Source organism: Haliotis asinina, chromosome 9 (genome assembly GCF_037392515.1).
Source record: "Haliotis asinina isolate JCU_RB_2024 chromosome 9, JCU_Hal_asi_v2, whole genome shotgun sequence".
Lineage (NCBI taxonomy): Eukaryota > Metazoa > Mollusca > Gastropoda > Lepetellida > Haliotidae > Haliotis > Haliotis asinina.
In genome coordinates, this window is record NC_090288.1 from 47,696,297 (window position 1) to 47,723,966 (window position 27,670).

A 27,670-nucleotide genomic window follows, 5' to 3' on the forward strand; every position below is an offset into this window, starting at 1 on the left:
GTGCTATGTGGTGTGATGTGCGCTATGTGGTGTGGTGTGTTATGTGGTGTGTGGTGTGTGGTGTGCTATGTGGTGTGATGTGTGCTATGTGGTGTGGTATGTTATGTGGTGTGATGTGCGCTATGTGGTGTGGTGTGGTATGTGGTGTGTGCTGTGCTATGTGGTGTGATGTGTGCTATGTGGTGTGGTGTGTTATGTGGTGTGTGGTGTGTGGTGTGCTATGTGGTGTGATGTGTCCTATGTGGTGTGGTGTGTTATGTGGTGTGTGGTGTGCTATGTGGTGTGATATGTGCTATGTGGTGTGGTGTGCTATGTGGTGTGATGTGTGCTATGTGGTGTGTGGTGTGTTATGTGGTGTGTGGTGTGCTATGTGGTGTGTGGTGTGTGGTGTGCTATGTGGTGTGATGTGTGCTATGTGGTGTGGTGTGTTATGTGGTGTGTGGTGTGTGGTGTGCTATGTGGTGTGATGTGTCCTATGTGGTGTGGTGTGGTGTGTGGTGTGTGGTGTGTGGTGTGTGGTGTGTGGTGTGCTATGTGGTGTGGTATGCAATGTGGTGTGGTGTGTGGTGTGTTATGTGGTGTGTAATGTGTTGTGTTGTGGTGTGCTATGTAATGTGGTGTGTGGTAGGATATGATGTGGCTTGGTATAGTGGCTTGGTATAGCAGCTTGTGGTATGGTGCGGTGGCTTGGTATAGCAGCTTGTGGTATGGTGTGGTGGCTTGGTATGGTATGGTTTGGTAAAGCAGGATGTGCTATGCAATGACATGGTGTAAATATGGTGTCATGTGGTGTGACAACTAAATAGGATTGTATGGATTTATTTGGGCAAATATCACATGACATAAGATATTCAATGTATATTCAGTATTTTCATGTCTGCAAATCAGATTAATCCTGTCTCACCTCAGAATGTTCAATGAGCATCTTCTCCTCCAAAACCACTTTACTCATTTACATTGATCGGGAACCTCCAAGTCCTTAAGGATTACAAAAGAATCAAATCTTTTTAAATCTTTGTTCAGGTATCGATAGGGTGTCTGGAAGGCTTAGTGTTAATTGCTCAGAGTCTGGGCTCCATGCACTGATGTCTGTTGGTATTGATAAACGCATGATGGAAGAATGTAAACATGCTTAGGAAAGGATACATAGATCACTGCAGAAGGTCATGCTAGTACAACCTCAAGATGGTTCCGCACTCCAATATATGGTGTCATTGCAGCAGATGATGCTAGTACAACCTCAGGAGGTTTTGACTCTCCAATTCCAATATATGGGGTCATTGCTAGAGGGTTCCACATTACAGTACATGGGGTCATTGCAGCAGGTCTTGTTTGTAGAGGCACAAGGTAGACGTTCTGCTTGGGCAGACCATCCTTGATGTGTCCACTCTGTTATATCAGGTCATTGCAACAGACTATAGTTGTACAGGTGCAAAGTAGACACTCTTCAGACTTGAACCATCAATATGTCCATGCTCTGATATAGCACTTCATTGCAACAAGTCACAGTTGTAGAGCCACAAGGAAGACTCTCTACTGGTAAGCAGTATCCTTGATGTCTCCTCTCTGGTATATCAGGTCATTGCAACAGGCTATAGCTGTACAGGCAAAACGTAGACATGTAGCAGGGCATAGTCATCCCACAGATGACATCCCTACCTTGTCAGCTTGCTAATATGGTTAACCTCCTTGGTCATGTGGACCAGGTGTCCAACTTCAGACCAGAAGGTATGTGGTTCAACATCCCAGCACTCAGGACGTAAAATGTTTATGGCTGCTACAGCCACTTCTGGGGAGGGCCATCTTGATGTCTACTCTCTGATATGTCAGGTCATTGCAACAGGCTACAGTTGAACAAGCCCAGAATTTATCGGTACGGGGAGCCAACTCTGTCTACAGCCCAATACATACATCACAGAGGTCATCTGGAATGTCAGTATGAGATATATCCACAGAAACACACTGGTATATGTGAAGTTGGGGGACTTGGATATTGGACACTTTCAAGTTGCTCTGTGGTTTATCCCTGATCATATCTGAATTGCGTTTGTCTGGTACATGTTTTTCATCTCACTGGCCTCTCCCTGTGGACTGCAGTAAACTGGTTCCCTGACCCTGGTGTCTGTGTGATCTGAACTTGGTGACTGTCTATATAAGCAGCAAGAAGTGGATGCCATTGGATTTGTTCTATGAAGATAATGAATTGGTTCTGTTTTAGATTTCTAGATAATTTAAATTATCTATGTTTGACAATGGATATAATGTATGAAATTGGGTAAGATGGAATTTTCAAATAAAATTATATTGTCTCAATACATCCTTAACTTAACTTAAAATTATATTGTCTCAATACATCCTTAACGTAAGTTAAGTTAAGGATGTATTGAGACAATATAATTATATTTGAAAATTCAATCTTACCCAATTTCATACATCATTTCCATTGTTGGAAATCACTTACTGTTATTTTGAATAAAAAAATGAACTTTTTTCAAAATTTCACTCACATTTAAAACATTTTTCAGTAAAATGATTTGAATGCAGTTTTGCATGTTCACATATTTCCACAAATTTGTATATCTTTGAACATGTTTTTGTAAGTTTCACAAAGGTGTAAATTTCAAGGAACATTATCACATTAGGTTTTTCTCCTATTTGAAATTGATAAGTCAAAATAAACCTCAATTATTGTGTAAAAAAGTGCCACGTGTAGTGGTTTGGATTTGAACTTTAGAAAAACATGCATTTTCACAAAAGCTCTGAGCTGATAAACTTGTCTGACATCATACATACTGCAATAAACCGATAACTGATCTCCGTCTGCTCTAAAGATCAGATATGATTGGGTAGTTTAATGGTTTAAGTGACCTCTGAACAAGCCAAAGACCAGGTTCAATTCTCCTTATGATTATAAGTTCTGGTGTCCCTGGTTTTCCTATTGTGGTAATGGTGCTAGTTATGGTGTAATGCTCAGAAGCTATCAAGATCGGATTCGTTGAAATGTTCACCATCTCCAAAGTATGACACCTTTTGTAACAAGTCCAATGATGAGTCCTAGGGCTCTGTACTTTTTGTCCAGATCAACTTCATGCAATGATAATGGTGTACAGGTTCAGTTAAGTATTTCAATTGACAAATTGTCCAATAGAAGGGCATGTGTCTTGCTGTGATGAAACAAATTTAGTTTAAAATTTAAATTGGCTCACTGAGATGTTGCAGGGAATTGTTTTGTTGTGCAGAAATTGACTTCTGGACATGCTGCAGGGATAATTTATTTGAAAGAGACTAAAGGGTCTGTTTCTTTCACATGGCTAACTGACCATTTGAAGGTTCACAAGAACTTAAAGAACTAACAGAAAGTTTATCATGAAAGGTTTTCTCATGCTTGCCTTCAAAGATTGGTTCTACGGAGCAATGACCACCAGAACATCTGTACGTATGATAAGTACTTGGGCCATAGGAGCTCCTGTACCTCCAGTAGAAAGTCATTAGTGCTCAGACCATAGGATCTCCTGCACCTACAGTAGAAGGTCCTTAGTGCTCAGACCATAGGATCTCCTGCACCTACAGTAAAAGGTCCTTATTGCTCAGACCATAGGATCTCCTGTACCTACAATAGACGGTCCTCATTGCTCAGACCATAGGATCTCCTGTACCTACAGTAGAAGGTCCTTAGTGCTCAGACCATGGGATCTCTTGTACCTACAGTAGAAGGTCCTCAGTGTTTGGATCATAGAATCTCTGGTACCTACTATAGATGGTCATTAGTGCTCAGAGTATAGGGTCTCCTGTACCTACAGTAGAAGGTCCTTAGTGCTCAAACTATAGGATCTCCTGTACCTACAGCAGAAGATCCTTACAGCTCCTGTACCAACAGTAGAAGGTCCTTAGTGCTTGGACCATAAGAGCTCCTTCTACCTACAGTAGAAGGTCCTTAGTGCTTGGACCATAGGATCTCTTGCACCTACAGTAGAAGGTCCTTAGTGCTTGGACCATAGGATCTCTTGTACCTGCAGTAGAATGTCCTTATTGCTCAGACCTTGGGATCTCCTGTACCTACAGCAGAAGATCCTTTGCGCTTGGACCATAGGATCTCCTGTACCCACTGTAGGAGGTCCTTAGTGCTTAGACCATAGGATCTCCTGCACCTACAGTATAAAGTCCTTAGTGCTTGGACCATAAGTGCTCCTGTACCTGCAGTGGAAGGTACCTAGCACAAAATGGCCTCAGTAGGTGGAGACTCCCATAAAAAACAGACTTGTCTCAATCACAGTAAGATTATTTTTAAATGCTCCAGTGTATAATTATCAACTCATTTATTATTGTATGTAAACTGTTGTTAATGTTGACTGTTATAACATCAGGATCACTTAGTGGAATGGCCCACAGTCTCTATCATCTTTACATTCATTGTAGAATGTTCAAAATGCAAATGTCAAGAGCCAAGGTCCCTTTATAAAATGAAGCATATCTGATCAACACATTCATTGTAGGATATAACTGCAAGATGTTGATCACAAGTTCAACTTGCAATATCAGCCGTATGTTGTGCTGTATAAATCAGCAAAACTATACAATGAGTCAGTACCTTTAACCCTAACTGTACTGCAAATAGACTGGCACATGTCCATTGACATGTAAATGACTGAGTGCAAGTCAAAATCATTGTGACTGTAGGTCTAGACTCAACTTCATTAGGTAATCTTTTGGGATAGAGTACCGGTTAAATGACAATCAAATATGCAGGCCACTTTATACACTTAGCCCACTTGTCATTGTCATGTGTGTGCCAATCACATAGCATCTAAAGTGTGCCAGCACCAGTGTACCTCAGTGCCGAGTGTAGTCTAAAGAGACGTCTGAAAATGGGTTGTTGAGGTTAGATTAGCAGACATTAGACAAAGTGTATCAGTGAAAATCCCTATTAAGTCTGGTCTTGTCATCCCAAAGAGTGTATCGGACATTAACATACACAACCAGACACTTACACTACTCTCCCTTATAGTTTTCCTTCCCACATGGCTCCCAAAGGGATTATGGCAGCCATTTTGAATTTTCTGTGATAAGCTCAGAAAGGGACTGATAAGTTTATGGTCCAGCAACAAACCTCTTGAGAATTTGTAGGAATTTCTGTATTTCTGTAGGAAATGCAGGTGACATTTTCATATAATAACAAGACGAAATGAATGCATTGACCTTTCATTGTCTGACTTCGTGAACTGATCTTTGTTTTCAAACTGACGACATTTCAGGCACAAGTGTCAGTTACTGTATGGAAACGATTGACCCAAAGCTTCTAGAGAAACAGCAATACTCCCTCGGCACTGTTTTCAGATCATCAGCTTCAATTACTTTGAATCTGTTTGTTCCAATTTCATTATAAAAATGGTATTTTGTAACAGCAGATTCTGTAAACAGGGTCAGTTGATAATTAAAACACTGCAGCTGGTAGCTATGAGGATTTCATTCTTCTACCTGCCTCATGTTCTTTTCATCCTTGGGTTTGGGCTTGGGCTTGTTCTGGAATAATCTTTTTTTAATGCAGATAGTGTGGGGATTCTCAGATGCCTTGGCTTGTAATACACCACTCACTAGACGTGAGAACCACTCAATCCTTTCACCATGACAGATTAGCTTTGGAAATACGAAAGAATATGTGGTCCATATATTTTTGAGCAGCATAGGTGGGTAGGCCAATAGGCTTGGTGATTTGATTGTATGTCATGATACCCAGTGAGAATTAATTCATAGTATCAATCACTTGTTTGTCTGGTCCTTTTATTTACATTGTTGAGTTAAGTGGTTTATGTATTTTGTTGTGAAGCTGGAGGCTTGAGTTCGATTCCCTCTTCTGGTACAATGTGACTGAGTGACTGAGTGACTCACTTACTCACTCACTCACTCACTCACTCACTCACCTTTGTTGTCACTGTTGTCAAAATGGCCCATCCACATCAATTACCAATCCGTAAAATGGTGAAGTTTTTCCAACCTCTCACGTAAGGAATATTATTACAAAGGAAGAAATGCTGCAAGATGATGTCTTCATTTTTCATACCATGTTGTTCTTCGAAACCATGCAACAGCATTCACAGCGACTAAGTTGTCAGAGGCAGGTGTTCTGAATTATGGCTAGCTCTTGATACAGGTGTTACCAGACCTTGACTACCTCCATCATCAGTAAATACAACAGTTGCTCAGAATCTTTAAATGAGACCAATTTTATTTCTTGTTTTACGGATCTTCCTGTCGTGTGTTGTCAAATCTTAGTTCTTAGGTTTTTATTGGCCAAAATGAAAAGATGTAAGAAATATTTTGTTGCTGTTTTTGTCCCCCATATACTCTTCATAAATTAGCAGAAGAAAAATACTTTTGATATTTAGAAGGAATGTAACTTTGTTGATTTTATTTTGAATTTTTTATCTGCTCCTGCTTTTGGGTTTTCTGTGGACCAAAATTTGTAAAACAAGAAATAAAATCAGTCTGGCCTTAGCAAAATAGTAAAATACAATGTCAGCTGCGCTGTTCCTCTGCTGTGTTTGTCCTGTGGTGACATTGCTGATTCACACTGGTTGATATCATGTAGTTTGACAACCAAGGTATCGGTGACTGGATTGCATTATCTGTGATTCATGCTTCCTTTAAACATCTGCCTCATATGCAGAGCTATTGTGGACTGAAATAATTACTATACAGCGATTTGTATCATCTCACATTGATTTCTTCAAGAAAAATCTAACAAAATCTGATGATGAAATTGAAACTTATGCCACATTGTGAAGGAGATAGAGAGGGGAGAGAGGGTGGGAGAGCGAGCAAGAAAGATAGAGCAAGCAAGAGAAAAAGAGAGAGAGAGCAAGAGAGAAAGTGCAAGCAAGAGAAAGAGAGAGATAGAGCATGCAAGAGTCACTACATTTGGAAAATGCAACATTTTCATCCATTGGGATGAGGGAGAAGGTTTTGCAGAGAGGGGTTAATTGAGGGGTCATGATATCCTTGAAATAATCTGTATCAACAGTTATAGAACTTTACCAGAAGCACAAGCTGCTGTAACAAATATATGTAACCTTTTCAAACTTAATTTCATGAGAAATTAAAACTATATTTGAACAGGGGATTATTTAATCTGTCAGCAGTAATTCCTTCCTCGGAGCACTCTGCAAGAATATAGCATTTAACTGCCATCTTTGAGACGTCCATATTGTTCCATTAAGTATATGAACTGAAATATATTCCCCAAAGGCTACAGTTTAAGCTGTCTTAATACCATGCCCACTACAACTAGAGCATCAGAACCATGTTAAGTACTGTCCAAATTTAGGTACCATCAATCCATCTTCTGTACATTTAAGTATTTTTTTCCTGTGATTATTACAGATTAATTCATCTCCTAAAAGCTAAGGACAAAAGACCCTACATCTGCGAAAGGTTGCTGAAAAAACCTCCTTGTAGATTAATGGTCTAGATGGTATGGGGGAGACGGTGAGAGCACATTTGATCATTTGCTAGCTAACTGTCAATGAAAATACCACATTTTCAGATGAGCTTGGGTAATTGGGTGATGGCGATCGGTTTCCAATCAAGTATAGTCTAATTGTGAAGAATCCTTTAATCAGAACAGATGAAATGCATTCGTACAGAACACTAAAGTGCATGCATTTATTAGACGATAGAACAGTGTATTGATTCAGAAAGAAAAGGAAAGTGTGACGAGAAGTTTGCCAATTCGCATGTAATGTCATCAAGTAGGGCTGGTCCACCTTGCTTTGTCTCCACCAATCTCATTGGAAGTCCCGCTTCGTCACGCACGAAAATTAGTCTGTAATTCTTAGTAGATTTCTTCATTCTGTTGAGGTCATCTGTGGAGGTCGGACGAGGTCTGTGAGATCAACCATTCAAGATCATACTTATGCCAGTCAGGTTGTCATTGAATTAGGTCTCAACAACAGGCGATCAATATATTGAAGTTCATCAGCAGTTTTAAAGGTTGATCTTGTACCCGTATTGCTTCCTTACAAAACAAATCAGATTGGGTCATGGCTTCGATGTATAGTGAAGTCTTAATTCCCCATCTGTTGCATTGCTTTTAAAGATGATGTTGGGTCACGACTCCGCTGTATCTAGGGCAGACAGGGAAGAATATTATCTCTCCCTCGAGCTGTTAGATGACAAAGGATTTCCGGTGGTTTTTGCCTTCCGACAGCTGTTACTTTTCAATTCCCTAGATTTGTCAGTTTGAGAATCATTGATGCTGTTTTTATGTGTTTTTTTCAAGTGTAAGATATAATATCGATCACAGTAAAAGAGACATTTTGAAAATCTGGGTATGTTTTTTGTCTGTATGTTTCATTTACAAGACTACAATAATATTGATTATTGTAGAGTCTTGTGCAAAAGATGTCTTTCAAACAAAAGGTATTGCTCATGGAAAGCTTATATCTTTAATGGATGTTGTTATTCTTTTGTCTGTTCTTCAATTTAAGGGTGGTGGGGTAGCCTAGTGGTTAGAGCATTTGCTTGCCACGCCCTAGTCCAATTCACCACTTGGGTACAGTGTGTGAAGCCCATTTCTAGAGTCCAGTGCCATGATATTGCTGGAATATTGCTGAAAGTACACTCACTCATTCACTCACTCACTCTTTAATTTGATTGTTTACAAATGTGTATAATTTTGCTGTGTTGTATTTTTTTACCATAACCCTGATAAATATCCCCACAGTATAGTATATGACGACTAACAGGTTGTGCTTAGGAATTTGTACTTTTATAAATTTATGCTGTGAGGATTTATTTGTTCAAATTGCAAAAATAAAGCATTTATCATCTATTTTTTTAAATGATGTGCAAAAGAACATGCTGCCAGCTTTGAATGTTTTGTGATCGGAAATTCAAAGTAAGACATAAGAAATATAGGTCATGGTCGTCTGAATTAATCATCCGATGTTCTTGCGTATGTTAATGGATATCAATTATTGATACAGGTTGGCTGATAGTTCAAATGCCTCTTTTTTAGGTGTACAAAAAAGGCGTTTGCTATTTTTGCTTGATGTACAAACATTGGTTGATTAAAGTCTGATGTCTGTCAGACATATTGAAATTTCGTGGTATATTGGTATTCATCTTCGTTCTTAATTCTACAATAAGCTTAAGGCATCTGTTTTGGAATGAATTGTAATCGATGATATTTATGCTGTATGAATGATTTATACAATATTTATGGTTATTCAATCATGTAATATATGTCAAGATTGGTTACTTTTGAAGAACATATATTTTTGTACATCCATTTATTTTATTCATAGATAAAACCAAAAAGATATTAGATTTGTGGACAAAAATACAAAACATTAAAATTCGACATAAAATAAGTGCTGGGTATAAAAAATAGATATTGCAATTTAACATGAAATATCATAGTGAAATATTATTTCATTATATATCTAACCATGACTTTAGTATGCCATTAAACAAATACCAATTTTGTGTGGCCTGAAATGTTTACCATTATGGCGTTGAAGGACATATTGGTTGATGTCTGTCTAAGCTTCTAATTCTCAGCATGGATCCATACTTCCTGCCTCTAGACATGATTCTTGAAAGAACTGCAACACCATACACTCACTCACACACTCAATCCAAATAGGTCAGTAAAATAGGTTGTGTCTCTTGATAACCCTCAAGGTTAGCATGTTGATTAAAGATCAACTGGTGTTGGCTCATTTCTCTAAAGTTAATTTACCATCGAGGAACTGACAAATTTGCTGCTCTTGACAAAAACATTACCCTCACTCTATCCCAGCAGAGGCACTTTAAACAAATTCCTGGATGAGACAAGGATTATCAGTGTCTGCATACAGAGCATTTTGACCCCGAGACAGATGGATTGAAGTAGAAATGTGATCTCCAATTCCTCATCACAAACTGCCTTGAAGGTTGAAGACAGGTGATCAAAGATGTTGCTGTTCTCTTCAATCAAGCTGCCACCAAATTTTGGTGCCAATCCAGCCTCAATCGGTATCCCCATCACCTGCTTGACCAAATCATACTTCCCGAGCTGACGCCAAGTTTTGTGAAATCTAATCTTATGGCGATAACAGAAGTGCTTCTGGCCTTGCAGAAGTATGGTTAATGGGTACAGCATTTTTAGTAAGGCTAATATCTTTTATTTGGGAATTTGAACAATTTACATTTGGAAACGTATTGCAATGCCAAGTTTATCCTCATGGAATGATAATCCATTTATGGATATTTTGAATCAGGAAATGATGTTGTCATGAAGATGATTAAGTTATAACAGTCTTAATATATTCTTATCCAACCAACTTATTTTTAAACTTATTTTGGTCCACATTTTCAAACTAATCCATGGTCTAATGGTTGAAAACTGTGTCCTCAAGAACAATTCCAAATCTCAGCTGAATTAATGTTTATTGTGAAATTGCAGATATGAACTACATCAAGATGTCTCAATTCCATGAACTTTCTGAAACGGCTTGTTTGTTGAATGCAAGGAAATGCTACCTCATAAATATTTTTCTGATAGGTTTTAATCTATGCAATAGATACTGAATGGTGTATTTGCTGTTCATAACCCGTCAAGATCTGTATTTGAACTGTTCTTCAGTAACCCATGCTTGATAAGAAGATTTGGGTGGTCAGACTTGCTGACTCAGTACAAACATGTCATAGGTTTCCAACTGTAAAATTTAATGCTCATGCTTTCGATCACTGGATCATCAGATCAAACTCAATTACTTACAGACTACGGATTTACTGTTTAATGTGGCCTTAAACAATAAACCAACAAAAAAATGGTGATATCCAATTGCCATGTCTTTCTGACTGGAATATACAACTTATCAGGAGAAGCGTCGATTAGTGGTTTTGTTATTGTCATAGATGCTCCATTTAATGAACTTTTAAGTAAGCTTTTTCTAGAACATAATCAATAAATGGCAATTTATACATTCTCTGTAATCACTGTTTGATATCCTCTATTAACTCAAGCCATAGAACACAGGAGCTGAAAGGATGGTAGACAGTATTTAACAACATAAAAGTATGAGGATTAAAGAATGAATAAATTAGTTTTGAAATTTATCTTCTCATTAACAGATCATGAAATCTCTGGGATTTGAATTAGATTGCATCACACTGCCATTTTATGAATAACCTTGACCCTAGTCCTTGTACATCGGTGTTCACAATATTGACCACAGGTTTTCCTGTTTGAAATGTGAACCTGCTGAAGCTGAAACACAGCAATTGATCAAAACACTGTATGGAGACCTGGGTTAGAATTGGATTTCAACAGTACATGTTTGCTGGACTCACTGACTTGACTAATGCAAGTCATCACAATCCACTGTGTTCATAATATGAATCATTCAACTGTCTGTCAGACTATTAGCCAGGCTAAATACAGAATGTTGTGATATATGCTGACCAGCAAAAGAAACACAAGTTTCCAAAAAATTAAATCTCGTAAAAGTAAGTCTTCATATTTATGTCTTCTATTGAACACTTGACAAAATAACAGTTGCTTTTTTTTTCTGTTCAGTATATATTGAATATTGAGCGTGGCACTAAACAAACAGCCTGATGAAAAAGAGCGAAAAAGTTTTCAATAGGCAAGGTTGCATATAAGACACAGCAGTGAGAATAATGATAGCTGGCAAGGTGACTCAACCAAAAAACTTCGCTTCCATTAATTTGTTTCCTGGACAAATTTAAAGGTTTCATTTGCTCAAATAACGAAGATGGTAACGATTATGCAATTTATGGGCAGTAGACATGCAACTGCATTCTGCTTCATTCACACATTGGAATTGTAGGATCTGTTTTTGCTGATAACACGGCTGACCTGAGGGTAGATGTCCTGCCATCGATGGCTTAGTGCAACTTTATGGGTTTTGTAATCAGATTGTGAGCAAAGAAGCCTTTTCAATGCATCTGTGTTAAAATATTCATGTTATAAACATGTGTTTTTCCTTTTGGATTTGTTTATATTTTGTTAATGTTTTAAGGTTATCCTCTAGATATGACATTTTGGGACTATTGTGTAGAGACTGTGGGATGCTTTTAGCAATATTGGACTTCATTTTCTAATTTTCTAAAATATAGAATCTTTTCATATCAAATATATTGACACAAGTCAATGAAAGTTTAAAATTTTACCTGAAAACTTTCTAACTTTTTAAAGACACATGTATTCATCATCACAGTTGATTCCTTTAACATTTTCATTTTCAGTTTATAAAATGAAATAGCATTTTATGTGTTAAAAGTACAGCAAAACTACTAGATTGGCAGGGAGATTAATTTAGAGATGTTATTTGATTATGATGTCATGGTAACCGGTGATGTCACAATGGTATGGGAATTTTTACGTCCTTATGTCCAAGGAGATCCCACCCAACTAATATCTCCTGTGACAAACAATATTCTTTCTAATGTAAGGATTAATCCATAAAAGGAACTTACCATACTGCTTAAAATATAGTTGCATGAGTTAATCATTACAAGAAAACGCCTTCACCAAAAATATACAACACCAAAAAAATATGGTAAATGGGATTCTGCACAAATACTGCCAGGAACCATTTTAAGACTTTATTATGAAGCAAGATATTGTCAAGATATTTCAGGGAAGAATCAGAGTGCATCCAAAACAGTGATGTCAGTGTTATTGAGAGTAAATGAATATTAATCCTAAATAAAAGATTACAAAAATGCAAATGCACCCAAAATTAGAATGCCCCACTTGTGTGGTCTAGTTGCTACACCATTTCTAGACATAGAAAATTAAACAATATCATTATCTTATGGGAGATGCAGCAACTGTCAAACATTCGATTTGTACCAAGGTCTTGCAGTTGATGAGCCCTACAACATCTGGCTATATTACACCTGAATTATTCATCAGTAGTTTTGTGATTATCATTTGATACTAAGCTGGTTTTCCTGAGCTTTATAACCATTGATAAAGTATTATCATATTTATATATTTGGTCCCAAGGTTGGCCAAAATGTCATTGAATCTTTGTTTGTAGAACCACTGACATGTTTGTATTTTTTAATCAAGGAATGCCTATCAGTGCTGAATATTTCAGTTACTGCCATTACAGCCGATCATATTGAGTTGGAGAAGGTCGTATTGTTTAGGATGTCATTGCAGACATTATTACACCCCTGTCCATGTATACTGATGAAGCTGCCCACTGGATAATGAATTTACATGATTTTATTACTGGCAGATATTGGACAAAAAAAATTTCTGATATGACATAAGGTCAATAGTGTTTTTGTGTGCATGGATTTATTTGTGGAAGAGTATTTAGGTGCCTACAGTCCATGGATTATAATGAAGGAAGAGTATGATTCAAATCCATGATTGGTTGATGAGGGCACTTTTAATTAGAAGGAACATGGCCGCCCTGCCCCAGGGTTGGTTCGCATCATGGTCATGGATTAAAAGAAGTGGTAGTGGTAAAGCTTGCATCCTGAATGTTCCTGAAAGTTGAGCTTTATCAGTTTAGCTTCACTTCATCAAATTGGCTTTCCTTTATCAACTGAGCATTCCTTTATTAAGTTTAGTTTTCCTTTATCAACTGAGCATTCCTTTATTAAGTTTAGTTTTCCTTTATGAACTGAGCATTCCTTTATTACGTTTAGTCTTCCTTTATCAACTGAGCATTCCTTTATTAAGTTTAGTTTTCCTTTATGAACTGAGCATTCCTTTATTATGTTTAGCTTTCCTTCATCAAGTCAGCTTTCTTCATTAAGTTGAGACTTCATTTATCACACTAAACCTTTCTTCATCAAGATGACATTTCTTTTTTCAAGTTGAGCATTTCTTCATCAATTTGAACTTTCCTTCACCTTGTTGATATTTCTTAATTTCAAGTTCAGCTTTCCTTTATCAAGTTCAGCTTTCCTTCATCCTGATATAACTGGAGGACTGTTCAAGTTACATTTAACCCAACCCAGTCACATGCTATTAAATAAATTAGCCTGAAGTTAGGAATAGTCATGCATCTTACCTAAAAAAATAGCAAAATGTTATTGTTTGATTTCAGACTCACAGACTGCACAAATTCAGACATGTTAATAATTATGGAATTGCATGAACAGACACATTGGATTCAGAAACTGCATGAGAAACTGAAACTGCATGAGAAACCGAAACTGCATGAGAAACTGAAACAGCATGCCCTCATCACCTTGCCACTAGTGGAGACAAATTAAACAATTTAAATTTATGAAAATATTGAAATTAACTAAATACAGATGAGCCAGCATCGTTCACTGCATAAAGTGCAGCCTAAAGTCTCTGTATATACGCATCATGGCTACATCATATTTTAACCTTTAGGCTAAATGCAATACAAACTGGTTATTGTGACAGTGGAGTGACAAGTCTCCAGTATGGGGTCTACAAGGCAGTTTGTCTATTACACTGGTCAATGCAGCTTTATAGCATGGTGTTTTTTCTGACAGTTTGATATGCCGAGGTGACAACTCAACTTGCTCTGACCTTCCAGCCATTGCCATTTAGCTTCATCGTCATCTTGCTACCAGCTTAAGTCTTCTTGAAAAATTTATGTCTTATAGTACTCTACAATGGGCTGTGTTTTTGTTTTGCCTTTTAATTTGAGCATAAAAATATGTGGCATTGTGACAGATTTTGTGTTTAAATTCTTATTTTGATAAGCATCTTGAAAGAAGGTTAGCAAAAGTTGAAAGTGACAATTCAATGTTCAGTTTTGCCTGTTAAAAACAAATGACAAAAATTTTGGGGTGTGTGGAGTTTGGGGTGAGGGGGGATTTTGAAAGCTTATTGTGTCAGTTTACTGACTGTGCCCATTTTCTTGGCAAACTTGTTAATTTGTTTGAAGAAGCCGAACTAAAGGTTAACAAGTAGTGTTCAGTGGTCATGCAGTCAAATGCTCTTACAAAAGCTAAATTCAACTTTTAATTGATGTTCTAAGAAATCTGGCTATTTTTCAGAATTTTTCTCTCTCTCCTTCAGTTCACCTAAAGAACAGAAAAGTAGAAAACAGGTCACTAAAGGCTCGTGTTTGTATGCCAAATACTGTGTTTTGAAGCCTATTGGTCCTTCAGAATTTCAGCATTATAGTCTGTTTGCAGAGAAAACATACCAATAAATTTCACTTTAACCACAAAATGAAATAAAATAAAGTGAAATTAAAATTGTGAATCTTCAAACTTTTACCTTGCCCTCTGAACATTTAAATCTCAAAATTTGATGCAACTTAGGATAAAAGTTGTCTACCAAATGATCGTAGTTTTAAATAGCTATTATTGCTTTGTATTACAAACCATATTACTAAAAAAAAACCTTTCTCACTTAGAAACTGTGTTAGAAAGATGCATAGGTGTATGTGTAAAAGCCCTCATATATAGTAATAGAGTGGATCTATATGCCTATATGTCTTTTTAATGCTGTTTCTATAGTCCATTTAGCTCAAAAGCGGACCGATGAATTGTAGTCTAGCTCACTTCCGTGAAATGCTGATCATAATCAGAACATCATACCAACTCTGTGAGGTTTTTACAGAATATTTTTCCTTAAAATAAAAGCATTCTTTAGCAAACTATCATTAAAATACTGACACAGTTCATGATTTGTTACGAAGGAAGAGTGCAGAGAAAGGGACAGCCAGGTGTGCGAGAAAGCATGGAGACAGCACAGCACAGCACAGGTTAAGTGTGTATTAACTTAAGTATCTCGTGTTTGAATGACCATTGAACGATACTGATGGAATTTGACCAAATACTAAAAATGATTTGTTTTTATCTTAAGGTGTTTTATAGTTGGTGTTGGAATCAAAGATTGTAACATCCTGATACATATGGTATTGCTATATTTAGGATTCATATCGGATCACAGTTTAACTTAACTAACTGAAACTACATAAATGGTGAGCTACAGAAAAAGATATCCTTAAAGATTAACCGGAAAATACTACAACCTTAATTCTTATATTCATCGAGCCATGATGCATTCTGATTATGCATCATTGAATCTTGTAGCATATTCGGCATTAGCTTTAACAAATTTAAAAAAAATTTAATTTCAGTTTTGACAGCAGTTCTCAATCTATGACTGACATAATGTCAGGATTAATGATAGAAGCCAGACACTGTTGTTCTCTTGAGAGACATGCACGTCCATTTCAGATTCATCAAAATGTCATGATTGTTTTTTTTCTATCATATCTAAAACTCTCTGTAATTACTCTTTTAGCACAGGGAATTATGTTTTATCAAGTATCATATCAAAATTGATTTAAAAAGATTGAATTAGCACTGAAGAGGATAAAGTGAGATATGGGGCCTTCACTCTCTGGAAATCAAACTTTAAAATATTGTTACATGATGAAAACTTTGAAATATTGTTACATGATGTTAAATTTTAAAGTTACTGTAGACTTCAAAGTGTTATGAATACATGGGCTAAATATATATGGAGAGAAAAGTCAATTTTGTTTAATATTTAAAAATTGTAAAAGTATTAGAGGCAAATTTTAGATGAAATTAGTTTCAAGAATAACATATATATTTAGCCATGGTTATGATGCATGTAGATAGCTGATAGGAACTAGACATTTTTATATATAACCTTGAATGATAAAGAAGTCTAATTTCTCACACAAATAATCCTTTTATGAAACATTGAAAAATTATTTTTTTTTATTTTAAAAATAATGCTGTTTGTACATTAACATCGTTTGGTTCCTTTTGATTTTTAGTAACTTTTGAACTTTGTGTAAGATTAAAGTATCCAAAACACTCAGTATGTCAGAGCCATCACTTCTGCAATAACATACACACAATGTCTGGTTCTCATTCTTCAGTCATCTCCTACAGAGATAGACACTTTTCCTGATTTGTATAGCATGCTTTCTGTCAGGTAGGATGTATGGTCATGTACACTGGTATGACCATGTACACATAGACGACAAACTGAAATGAACACAAAATGTCTTAAAATAACCTTGATGAACATCCCTTGCAGTTTAATGCCAACAAATGTGTTGGAAATATATCATGAATAAATGGGAAAACATTGTTGTTGAGATGGTCCTGTGGCGGTCATTCATAATACACTTCAAAGACTGGATGCCAAACATTGGCAAGAGCTGTCATTGAACATTTGGCTTATGTATTGTCAGTTATCATTACCAAACTGGATGATCATTAAAAGGTGCTATTAAAGGTATGAAACATATGTCAAATGGCTGCTGAAGTCAGTTCACAGATAATTATGGAAGATGTTGACTGTCAGTTAGATGTAGGTCTGAGTCTATTATTCCTTTGCTCAGTTCACTATGAAGGGTCGTCGCGGGGACATGCTATCGCTGACATTCTGTCTGAAGCATTCAATGTTGGAGAAAACCGTGACCTAGAGATTACAGGTCTATCATGTCTAGTTGATCATGAATGGTTCTGTATTTATTCATGCTCAAGAATTCCAAAAAGTGGTGAAGATTTGCAATGCTCATTTCATTCTGAGAGTACAGTCTGATATTATTTGACAAGCATCTTTAAAAACAGAATTCATAAATTCATGTAAATTTCACATTGAAAAATTGTTTTTGTTCCACCAGCTACACCATGAAAGTTGGATGAAATGAATGTTGCTTTATGTCATTGTCAGTGATATTCTTTCTATATGGCATTGGATGTTAATGATCAAACATCATTACCATTGATGAAACCGTCAATCCACTTCACATGCCATCATGAAACAATCAATCCACATCACACGCCATCATGAAACAATCAATCCACACCATTATCATTGATCAAACAATCATTCCAAATCATGACAGATGATCAAAGATTAATTCCACACCATCATAAATGATCAACAGTTTGCATCATGATCACACAATCACTCATGATGAATGATCAAACAATCATAGCATTATTGGTAAAACGGCAGCAACAACACCAATCACACAATCATGCAACAGGATAAATAATTATGAAACATTCAAACCATAGCAAGGACAATGGTTCTACAATAATTGATCCTGATCAGCTGATGTAGTAGCTTAAGACTTATTTAGTTTGAATTTGTTGCATTCATAGAAACTCTCTTACTTTCTGTGGTATTATGGTACTCATGAAAAGTGATTTCATACATTTAATTATTTTTATCTATTTTCCAGCGTCCATGATTGGGCAGACCAGTTTACAGCAGATCTCCTGGAACTTGCGGACATTGGCGCTGGTGCTGGTTGCTTGGAGGTAGGCATTCCCATAACGTTCTTTGACAGTGAACCCTTCTCACCTGGAACCACATGTTGTTTTATTGGCCTCTATGTTTTGTCACAGATGTGACTTGAATTCTTTTCCTCTGTAGGTTGATGGTCAAAAAGATACAAACTGGAAACAGTGATTTTCATGTCACATGAAAAACAAACATTCATATTAGATGAGACAGACAGACATGTACAAAACTCCATTGCCAATCAAATGGTCAAAAGTTTTAAATACCCTCATTGATATTTTTCAGCAGATTTTGTTGAAAGAAAAAGCCTGTCAAAATATTCAAATACCAGTATTCCAGTGTTAATTAATGATACTTTGTATTTCCACATTTTTAGTCAAGCATTTGAATGAAATGACCTACATCACCTCCTGATTGAACTCAAGTGAGGTCAAGGTCATCTACCTTAGTTTCAGTCTTCAGTTTCAGTGAGAAGATTTTGACGACTTATTGACAAATTATCATGGAATAATTCCACTCTGTGTTTGATCTCATTTCACCATGCTTTCCTGACAGCAACATTCCATACAGTTTTATGAATGAAAAGACCTTCTGAAAAACAGTTCTTGTTTGAAAGGAAGACTTCAACAAATATATATATAACACAAGTGTCATAATATGGTCTTACCCACAATGCATTTGAAGCATCACTACTTTGTAATACCCATTGTTGCAACCAGCCAGGCCAATTACAATACATCTAGTCACACAACTTCATAGCACATCCCAATTTTCAGTTGGACATGACTTATTTTTTACCAAATCATCTGACGATCAGCTGTGTTTAACATTGTCAGACAAAATGTCTGCTGAAACTATAGCAACTCATTCAATGGAAGAACACTCAGATTTGGTGCCTAATATTTGTCCAAAATGTTTAGTTCCCTGAATATGCAGAATAGACATTACAATGATGTAACTTCCTTTACTCAGTATTTTTAAAGGCTTTGCTTTGAAACCTAACTGTCAAAATAAGATGAAAGTCTGTCTAGTACATATAATAACATGTAGTGAATTGTACATTTGTGTTATTGATATAACAAGTCGCATAGTGAATTCACAAAACAATAGTAGTAGAAGATTTTAAGCATTACCGTATATTACCCTAGATAAGCAAAACTTTGGGGATAAAAGACGGAGTCTGTAGAAGGTGATTCGCTTTAATCTACCGGATACACTTTCATCAATCATTTTTTGTTCTGGAGGTAAGAAAACAACATTGTATCCCTTACATGCATGAACCAAAGAAGTTGAATTTGTCAGTATAAATGTTAAATTTGCTATGAAACATCTCGAGACAAGATTATTTACCTTGTTAGTTCTAATTTGTTTTTGCTAGGTATACCATCAAGGTTTATTTGTTTTTTGATGATACACTCAGCAATATTCCAGTTCTATCTTAAAGTCTGATCATCCAACCACGTTACCTGCTGACTACGACAGCAGATTGCTGAAGACAATTTTAAGTCACTACTTCAAGGGCCTATGCCATCCAGTTAGCTTAAGAACTTACGCACAGACAAGGATTTTATCAGTTTGTCCAAACAGTAATATTATGCTAGACCATGCATAAATATTTACTTCTACCACATTAAGCTGTATAAATATTGACCTATCAGTTCAACATTATACCTACTTTATAATACTGTCATGACATTGCATGACAATAAAGGTGAAAAAAGAAATTACAAAGCCTTGACATTTTTTTTTCCTTCATTGTCAAATAAAACTCACGAAGGTGTGTGACATGTTTTTCTTATCGAAATATTATCAATATTTTTAATGTAAGTATTATCTACGAGTTAAACCAGTTTGATGAATATGGTTATATTATTCAATAAACATGCAAATGAAGTCATGTGCTAGAATGTTTTTTAAGTGAGCTATACATCAGCACAATGTCTTCTTGCTTAAAATATATGGTAATTGAAGCATTCACTTGTCACATCGAAGTCCCAGGTTCAATTCTCCTCATGGGTACAACATGTGAAGCTCATTAGTGGTGTTCCCGACCATGGTATTGCTAGAATACTGCTGAAACAAACTAAACTCACTCTCTTACTTAAAAACCATTTCCAATATCTCAGCCCCCAATACACTGTGTGTGATTTATGTTCTCCCAATGTGCAATATCATTTTTTGTCCAAAATACAATATTTATTGATATGGAAACATGAGTTCATATCCTTCAGATATGCTGAATCACTTTGACAAAAAATGCATGATTGTTTTCATCTGTTGTATCAGTGAGCAAATCTTGACAGGCCAATATGGAGTATTTTGATTACAGCTCTGCAATGTGTTCACACACACTTCCAGCTGCTAATGAAGCTAGGTCATTGAGGTATTGGTTGATCTCGTATGTACCAGCATGTGTTAGGGTCGGATGTGTCTGTCTGTGGCTTACGGGAGCTGTAATGTCTGTGTTCTTTGAAGGAGAAAAAAATCTGATTATTTCTCAACCCGAAGCAAGTGTGCTTCGATCGCTTGTAAAACGCGGATGTTGATTCAACCTAGTGAAACGGCGACACAGTGAAAATGTTTGTCGGTGTGTGAGTTGCAGCAGCCATGGCCATGTTGGAAGCCCTGTGTCTTGTTCAAACTTCACTGGAACCTTTTGACCTGATTAAGACGTGACCTGATTAACAAATGGCTTGATTTAAAGGTTGCCTGATTTCCTAATGAAATGTCTGGCATCGTTATTATTCTCATGTGGACACTTACACATTTATTCCAGAACAAGACATTGACCCCCTTGCCATATCATTCATCTCTTCCACATGTGCTCAAACAATAAAATACTTTCTGCAGATAGATTCTCCAGACTTCGCATCCATCTCTTAATGAAATATTCTATATCATTTTTATGACATTTGCATCATCATCACAGTATTGGGACATGGCTTTTTTATGAGCTCTGATATTATCTTCGGTGATATTGATTTGAACGTGATCTGCAGTTTGTGAAAGACTGTGGTTCCAGAAAATGAAGTCATGGATGCAGGAGATGGTACGTTTCTCTGTTCAAGTTGTTGCTGCTGCTGCTGGTGAGAGTCGGGGCAGCATGTTCGTCTGGCATTCAAGGCTTTATGACGTTGTACTGTTGGTGGAACCTTGAGACTTGGCAAGTGTTCGACATTGGTCAATAACTCAGCACTAAATTTGGCCTCAACACTGCGGAGAGAATTGTGATGCAGTTTGAGCTATTTTCAAATTATCATGCATCATTACTTGTGTATAACACACTGCCAAATATGCATTGTTAGCCTTGTAGCTGCCATCTGCTCGATACAAGGGATAACTGATCATTACATTTTACTGCCTGATTCATATACTGTTACTTGACCTTATGTTTTGTTGCTTGAAGATATGTTACTGTTTTCTGACTCTCCATACAAGTATTAACACTTAGACACTTTAGATATAAGCACCTCTACTCCATATACCTGCACCAGCTGTAACTGTACCATCGTTCATGACCGCGTTTCCACTCATGACCGATGAAGATCGAGACCAGAATTGGTCTTCAGCAACTCATGTTTGTCATAGGGTGGTCAGGTTTGCTGACTTGGTTATCAGTGAAATCACAGTTGTATAGATTGATGCTCATGATATTAATCACTGGATTGTCTGGTCCAGACTGAATTATTTACAGATGTCCACCATATAGCTGGAATATTTCTGACACTGGCATCAATCTAAACTGTCTCTCTTAAGCTCCATCCACACAAACCTCTGAATCCTATCTATCTAGAATATATTGCTGAGATTGGCATCAGTCAAAACTCTGTCTCGCTTAAGCTCCATCCATACAAATCTCTGAATCCTATCCTGACATCCCCAAACTTATACTACAACACATCAAACCTATACCAACCTCTACCAACCCTATAAAACCCTGTTCCAGAACTTTTTCCCAGCACTAACCTTAACCCCTTGATCTTTCCCACACCCATGACCTTCTACCCTCACCACTGCCCACTGCCTATCCCAGGAAGTATCCCCAACCCTTTTCCTCATACCTTATCCCACACGTACCCCCTCCTTATTAAACCTAAATTCTGCCCTACCACTGACATTTAAACCCACCCCATAACCTCACACATGATACCAGGAACCCATTCTCTGTACTGCTTTTAGGTAGGGTAAAAACTGATACTTATAGTTCTTTTGTATATTTTTTTCAATATATAGTTATAATTTGGGGTTCTTCTTAAGTTATTTTGTTCAAATAAACATTAGTTAATTGCTCAAGCATTATATATATATCCTTGACTGAATACAACTTCATCATCTGATCATTTTTGTTCAATTCCCCAAGATCAAACCCACACCAGATGTTCTAATGGTGTTTGTACTGACATGCTAAGAATAGTTGTGAAAGACTTGCAAAACTTCTAGTTCTTTCAAACAGTCCTTAACAGAACTAATAACACTAGGGCCTTTGTTGCCATTCGATCAGCATCTGTTCACGACATGATCACAGACGTGACCTGGCAGAAATATATGGGACATTGATGATCCTCCATTGACAGATCTACAAGGACGCCACTGACATTCTTTGAAGATACTTTAACCAGCTTCCCCAACACTTATGGTCCCTCAGAGACAATCAGAGCACAGATGAGCAGTCTTGGAATCTGCAGATTACCGCCAACAAATCCCATCCTTTTTCATCACCTATATAGTATATAGATTGACCTCATCATGGACTCACACTGGCTAGAGTCTTTGTCTATAGCCATCCTACATTAGCTTGATAAGTCAAGTGCCAAATCAACCAGTCGAGCTGATTGTAATTGACAACTCGACTCACACGTTTTCGTTTTCTCGCCTACAATTATAGTATCACCAGTGTCTTAATTACACTGAAAAATCTTTAGATTCCTTTCTGCAATCAATGAACATTTGGCAGCAAGGAATCTTTCCTGTGGACAGTGATATGAAAATTTGGTAAAATTGATGTATTTTTTTACAACAAAGAAATCTATTTGATTTGAAATTGCTGAAGTTTGTCATTAATAACAATCTTCAAAGGCTTGTGTCACAACCATTTTATATCATTGTTGAAATGCCTCTCCTTCTGATATTGAAATATGACAAAACGAATATGTCGCATTGGGGAATATTAAAATATTAATATATTTTTTGAATGTTGAAATGATGAATCTTATTTGAACAGAAGTATTGGAAGGTTTTTATTGTCACTGAACACAGATTTCAAACTATTCTCTTGTCTGTGAATGATAGTGAGACATGACTTTAATCAGCTTTATTTACACTTCAGAGAAATAAATATATATTTGTTCAGTTGTGGTCTTTTTAGGACCGAACAAATTGTTCAGATTAATTTTAAGAAATTTATTAAATGGGTTAATCAATGAGATGTGACTACACCAATGAGTGAGTGAGTGAGTGAGTTTAGTTTTATGCCACACTCAGCAATATTCCAGCTATATGGTGGTAGTCTGTAAATAATCGACTCTGGACCAGACAGTCCAGTGATCAACAGCATGAGCATTGATCTGCGCAATTTGGAACCGAGGACATGTGTCAACCGAGTCAGCAAGCCTGACCACCCAATTCCATTGGTCGCCTCTTATGACAAGCATGGTTGCCTTTTATGCAAGCATGGGTTGCTGCAGGCCTATTCTACCCCAAACCTTCACGGGTCAACTACACCAATGCATGCACATTAGGCAGAGATGTAGCCAAGGGTTAATGCATTCATTCATCAGAAGGGAATTCCAACTGTTTAATTCCAACAATGAGGACATTGAGTGATTCCAAGCTTTAGTGTTAACCACTGTGATATCGTTGGAATATAACTAAAAACAACATGCAAACATCGTTCATAAATATCAAATGATTTAGAAAGTCATTTTATTTACATTTTTCCCCTCCTGTTGTCTAGCATTTTTTGATGCAAAAAGCAGTAAACCAATAAACAAATGTATTTAGTGTAAAAAGTCTTCACAGTTATCATGAAGTCTGATTTAATTTCTCTTAAAGGTTTACCTTATATTCCAGCACAGATATTATTTGACCTAACATGTAAGTAAATTTGTTCCCTAACTTGAGATTCACTTGCTAGCAATATGAACATGTCTTTTTTAATCATATCCTTGATTTTTTTTAAAAAAAAGAAACCTCACTCACCAGTGTGGTTCAGTTATGACACAGCGCTGTATGTTCTTGAAATGTGTGGGATCTGATCTCTGTGTGTTAAGCCAGAGGAGAAATATAATTAAGGCCAGCACCTGGTGATTTCAGTAACCGACTTTTGCGACCTTGCTGTAGATAATAAGCCTAACCCTACGGGCAGAGGAGTGACAAGGGAGCCTCTGTGGGAGGGTGTGAAGACAATGAAGCAGATGGAACTATTAAGGAGTTAGCTTGTCAAGCAGTTGGTCTGGTATGACATTTGGTCATCTGGATGGTCAAGGCCAAACTAGACATCGAGCCATACAGGGCTCTGTTTCATGTTGAGATACTAGGCATAAGGTCAACTGGATATTGAACCATGCAGTGCTGTTTCATGTTGAGATACAAACTATAAGGTCAGCTGGATATTTTGCCATGTAGGGCTCTGTTTCATGTCGAGATACTAGTTATAGGGTCAACTGGACTTTGATACATACTGAGATCTTAGCTATATAGTCAACTGGACAATTAGCCATACTGGGCTCTGTTTCATGTAGAGATCTTAGCTATATAGTCAACTGGACAATTAGCCGTACTGGGCTCTGTTTCATGTCAAGATCTAAGGTTTACATTTAGGTTGGATATAGAAATGTACAGGACTGTGTTTCTTGTAGAGGTCTTAGGCTCTGTTTGTGGAATGATAAATGATGTGATCAGGTATGCATATCTTGTTAAATTACAGTACAGAATTAAGTGTGAGTAAGGTCAGGTTGAAAGTTGAAAGTTGGTTTCAGGGATATAGCATTGGACTGTAAATAATAAAGTCTGGACCAGGCAATCCAGTGATCAACATCATGATCATTGTTCTATGCAATAGGGTTACGCTGACATTGTGTCAACCAGGTCGGCGAGCATGACAATTTCAGCCTGTTAGTCAGTACCAATACTGGTTTTATAGTACCAGCACACTGAGATACCATGGTGTCATTTATCATGCATGTTCCAATCAAACACAGGATCATGACATGGCCAGACAATCTAGTGACTGATGTCATTAGCATCAAAGTACAATGACATGCAATCACGCAGAACAATGGAGCTGCCAGAACCCCATCAGATGCATTTGGTCACCTCTGACATCCATCATCGATGAAGCTCTATATCCTACTCCAGATACCCAATAGATCTAATGTCAGACAAGTGTCAGGAATGTTACTGGTATAGAAGGCATATATGCACTGATTGAAGACTTGGACCAGAGGTGTACTTCAGATTAAAGTGACAGTGTCACCCCAACACTTAAAGCTGTAATCTATGGAAGGCTGTCTCCACCGGCTTACTGGCCAGCTTCTAACTGGCCCTGAATGACAGTTCCCAATGATGTTATACCTGGTCAAAAACCATGGGTACTTTATAAACAGCAGGTCTGTTATAAATCAAAATTGTCTGTGTTTATTACTGGTTGTGTTTGATGAATGTTTGATGAACTATTTATGTTAGATTCATTAATTTTGATATACTGAGGCAAATCAAGGTGCTTTTTTGCAACTGCAAATATTGATTTTTATAGATATGTTCCAAATGCTGGTGGGATAGCCAGGTGGTTAAAGCGTTTGCTCGTCACACCAAGGATCCAGGATCAATCTCCCCATATATCATTTCTGGTATCCCCGCCATGATGTGGGATTTCATTTTTTGGTGGCATTTCACTCATGTAGACTGATGCTCAGTAATTTATACAGTACCTGGCATTACACTGTCGGTGCCAGTTCACACATCGCAATGAATTTCCATCAGTCCAACAATCCAAGCCTGAAAGGTCATGCTCCTTTATGTGACAAAACCTGACACAATGCAATACCATTCACAAAGACACAGACTATCCAGCCAATCAAGAATCTTCCTCAAAGACTTACGCTGCCTCATATACCATCCCTGACTCCAAAACAAAGATTTAAGGACTTCTTTGGATTTCCACTCTCCAGCTCTTAAGCATCCTGTGTCATTCATGTAATGCAAAGCAAAAGCTTTTAGAGATATTTGCATGTGTAAGTGTGCTGTCACTGTCACTAATGGTGACTTGTAGACAAGTTAGAGCCATCCAAATGTTGAAGCTAGGATCCTGCTGGTCAACTCCAATGCTTTACTGTCACAGAGATGTCTGGTGCCGACGTTACCATCTCCATCCGATCAAGAGGCAGCTCAATAGTTGCGAGACGAACGGTTGGAAAATACACACAAACAACAAAGAACCTCCTTTTTATTGCAAATTGGGAATAAATGTGACCATACACATTTGAAATATCGCTGCTTTGATTTGTTTGGATCCTGAATAATTGATTTGGAATTGGTATGCCAGTTCCAATTTCACTGTGTCGATGATTCTTTATCATTTAAGGACCACTGACAGATATTAAATGGAGGATCGATTTAGTTAAATGGTTTTCAAATACCATAAACTGTAAATTCTTTCTTCGTTGCAGGAGGATTTAGGAAGTTTTTTTTCATTATAAAGCCTGTGAAAATACCCTTTGATTTATCCTTAAGCTGGTAAAAGCTAATGCTGCAAGCCTTGTGACTAGGTAAATATTTCATCTCGGGGCAAAGCACGTATTAGTGATGGTGTTTAGGTGACACATGAAAAGAAGTAGTGCTGGATGAACTTTCCTTGGTGTGAAGGTCTGTCATTTTGCTTTTAGAACTGTCAGTAGGGAATGCAAGATTATACGACTTTACTGTGCACAGCATAGGCAGTAGGTATGAGTAGTAATTGTTTTGTTTCAGGAATGTATCATTTGCCTGTAGTGTATTCAATATTATCTGAGAGTATTGTGTATAAAATTTGTTAACAGTATTGTATGTAAGAATTATGTCCAATATTATGAACTGGTATTGTGTGCATTATAAAGTGCCAATTGCTTATGCAATATCATGTGCCAGTATTGTGACAATATCATGGGCAGTACTGTGTGCAAAATAGTATGCCATATTGTGTTCAAGATAAAGTGCCACTATTGTGTGCAATATGATGAGCCAATAGTGTATGCAATATCATGTGCCAATATTGTGTCCAATATCATAAGCTAGTATTGTGTGTAATATCATCATTCCGAACAATATCATGTGCCATTATTGTGCAGTACCATAAACTAGTACTGTGTGCAATGTCATGTTGCAGTATTGCGAGCAATATCATGCACCAGTATTGTGTTCAGTTACATGTAC

General features: G+C 37.0%; 1 protein-coding gene across 1 annotated transcript in view; it reads left to right on the forward strand.

The window, feature by feature from the left end:
- Positions 1-27,670, forward strand: part of LOC137297297 (voltage-dependent calcium channel subunit alpha-2/delta-3-like) — a 222,546-nt gene that overhangs the window by 84,909 nt on the left and 109,967 nt on the right. Inside the window, exon 2 of the mRNA XM_067829306.1 lies at positions 18,201-18,279. Coding sequence (XP_067685407.1) covers positions 18,201-18,279 — 79 coding nt within the window. The remainder of the gene's footprint in view (positions 1-18,200; positions 18,280-27,670) is intronic.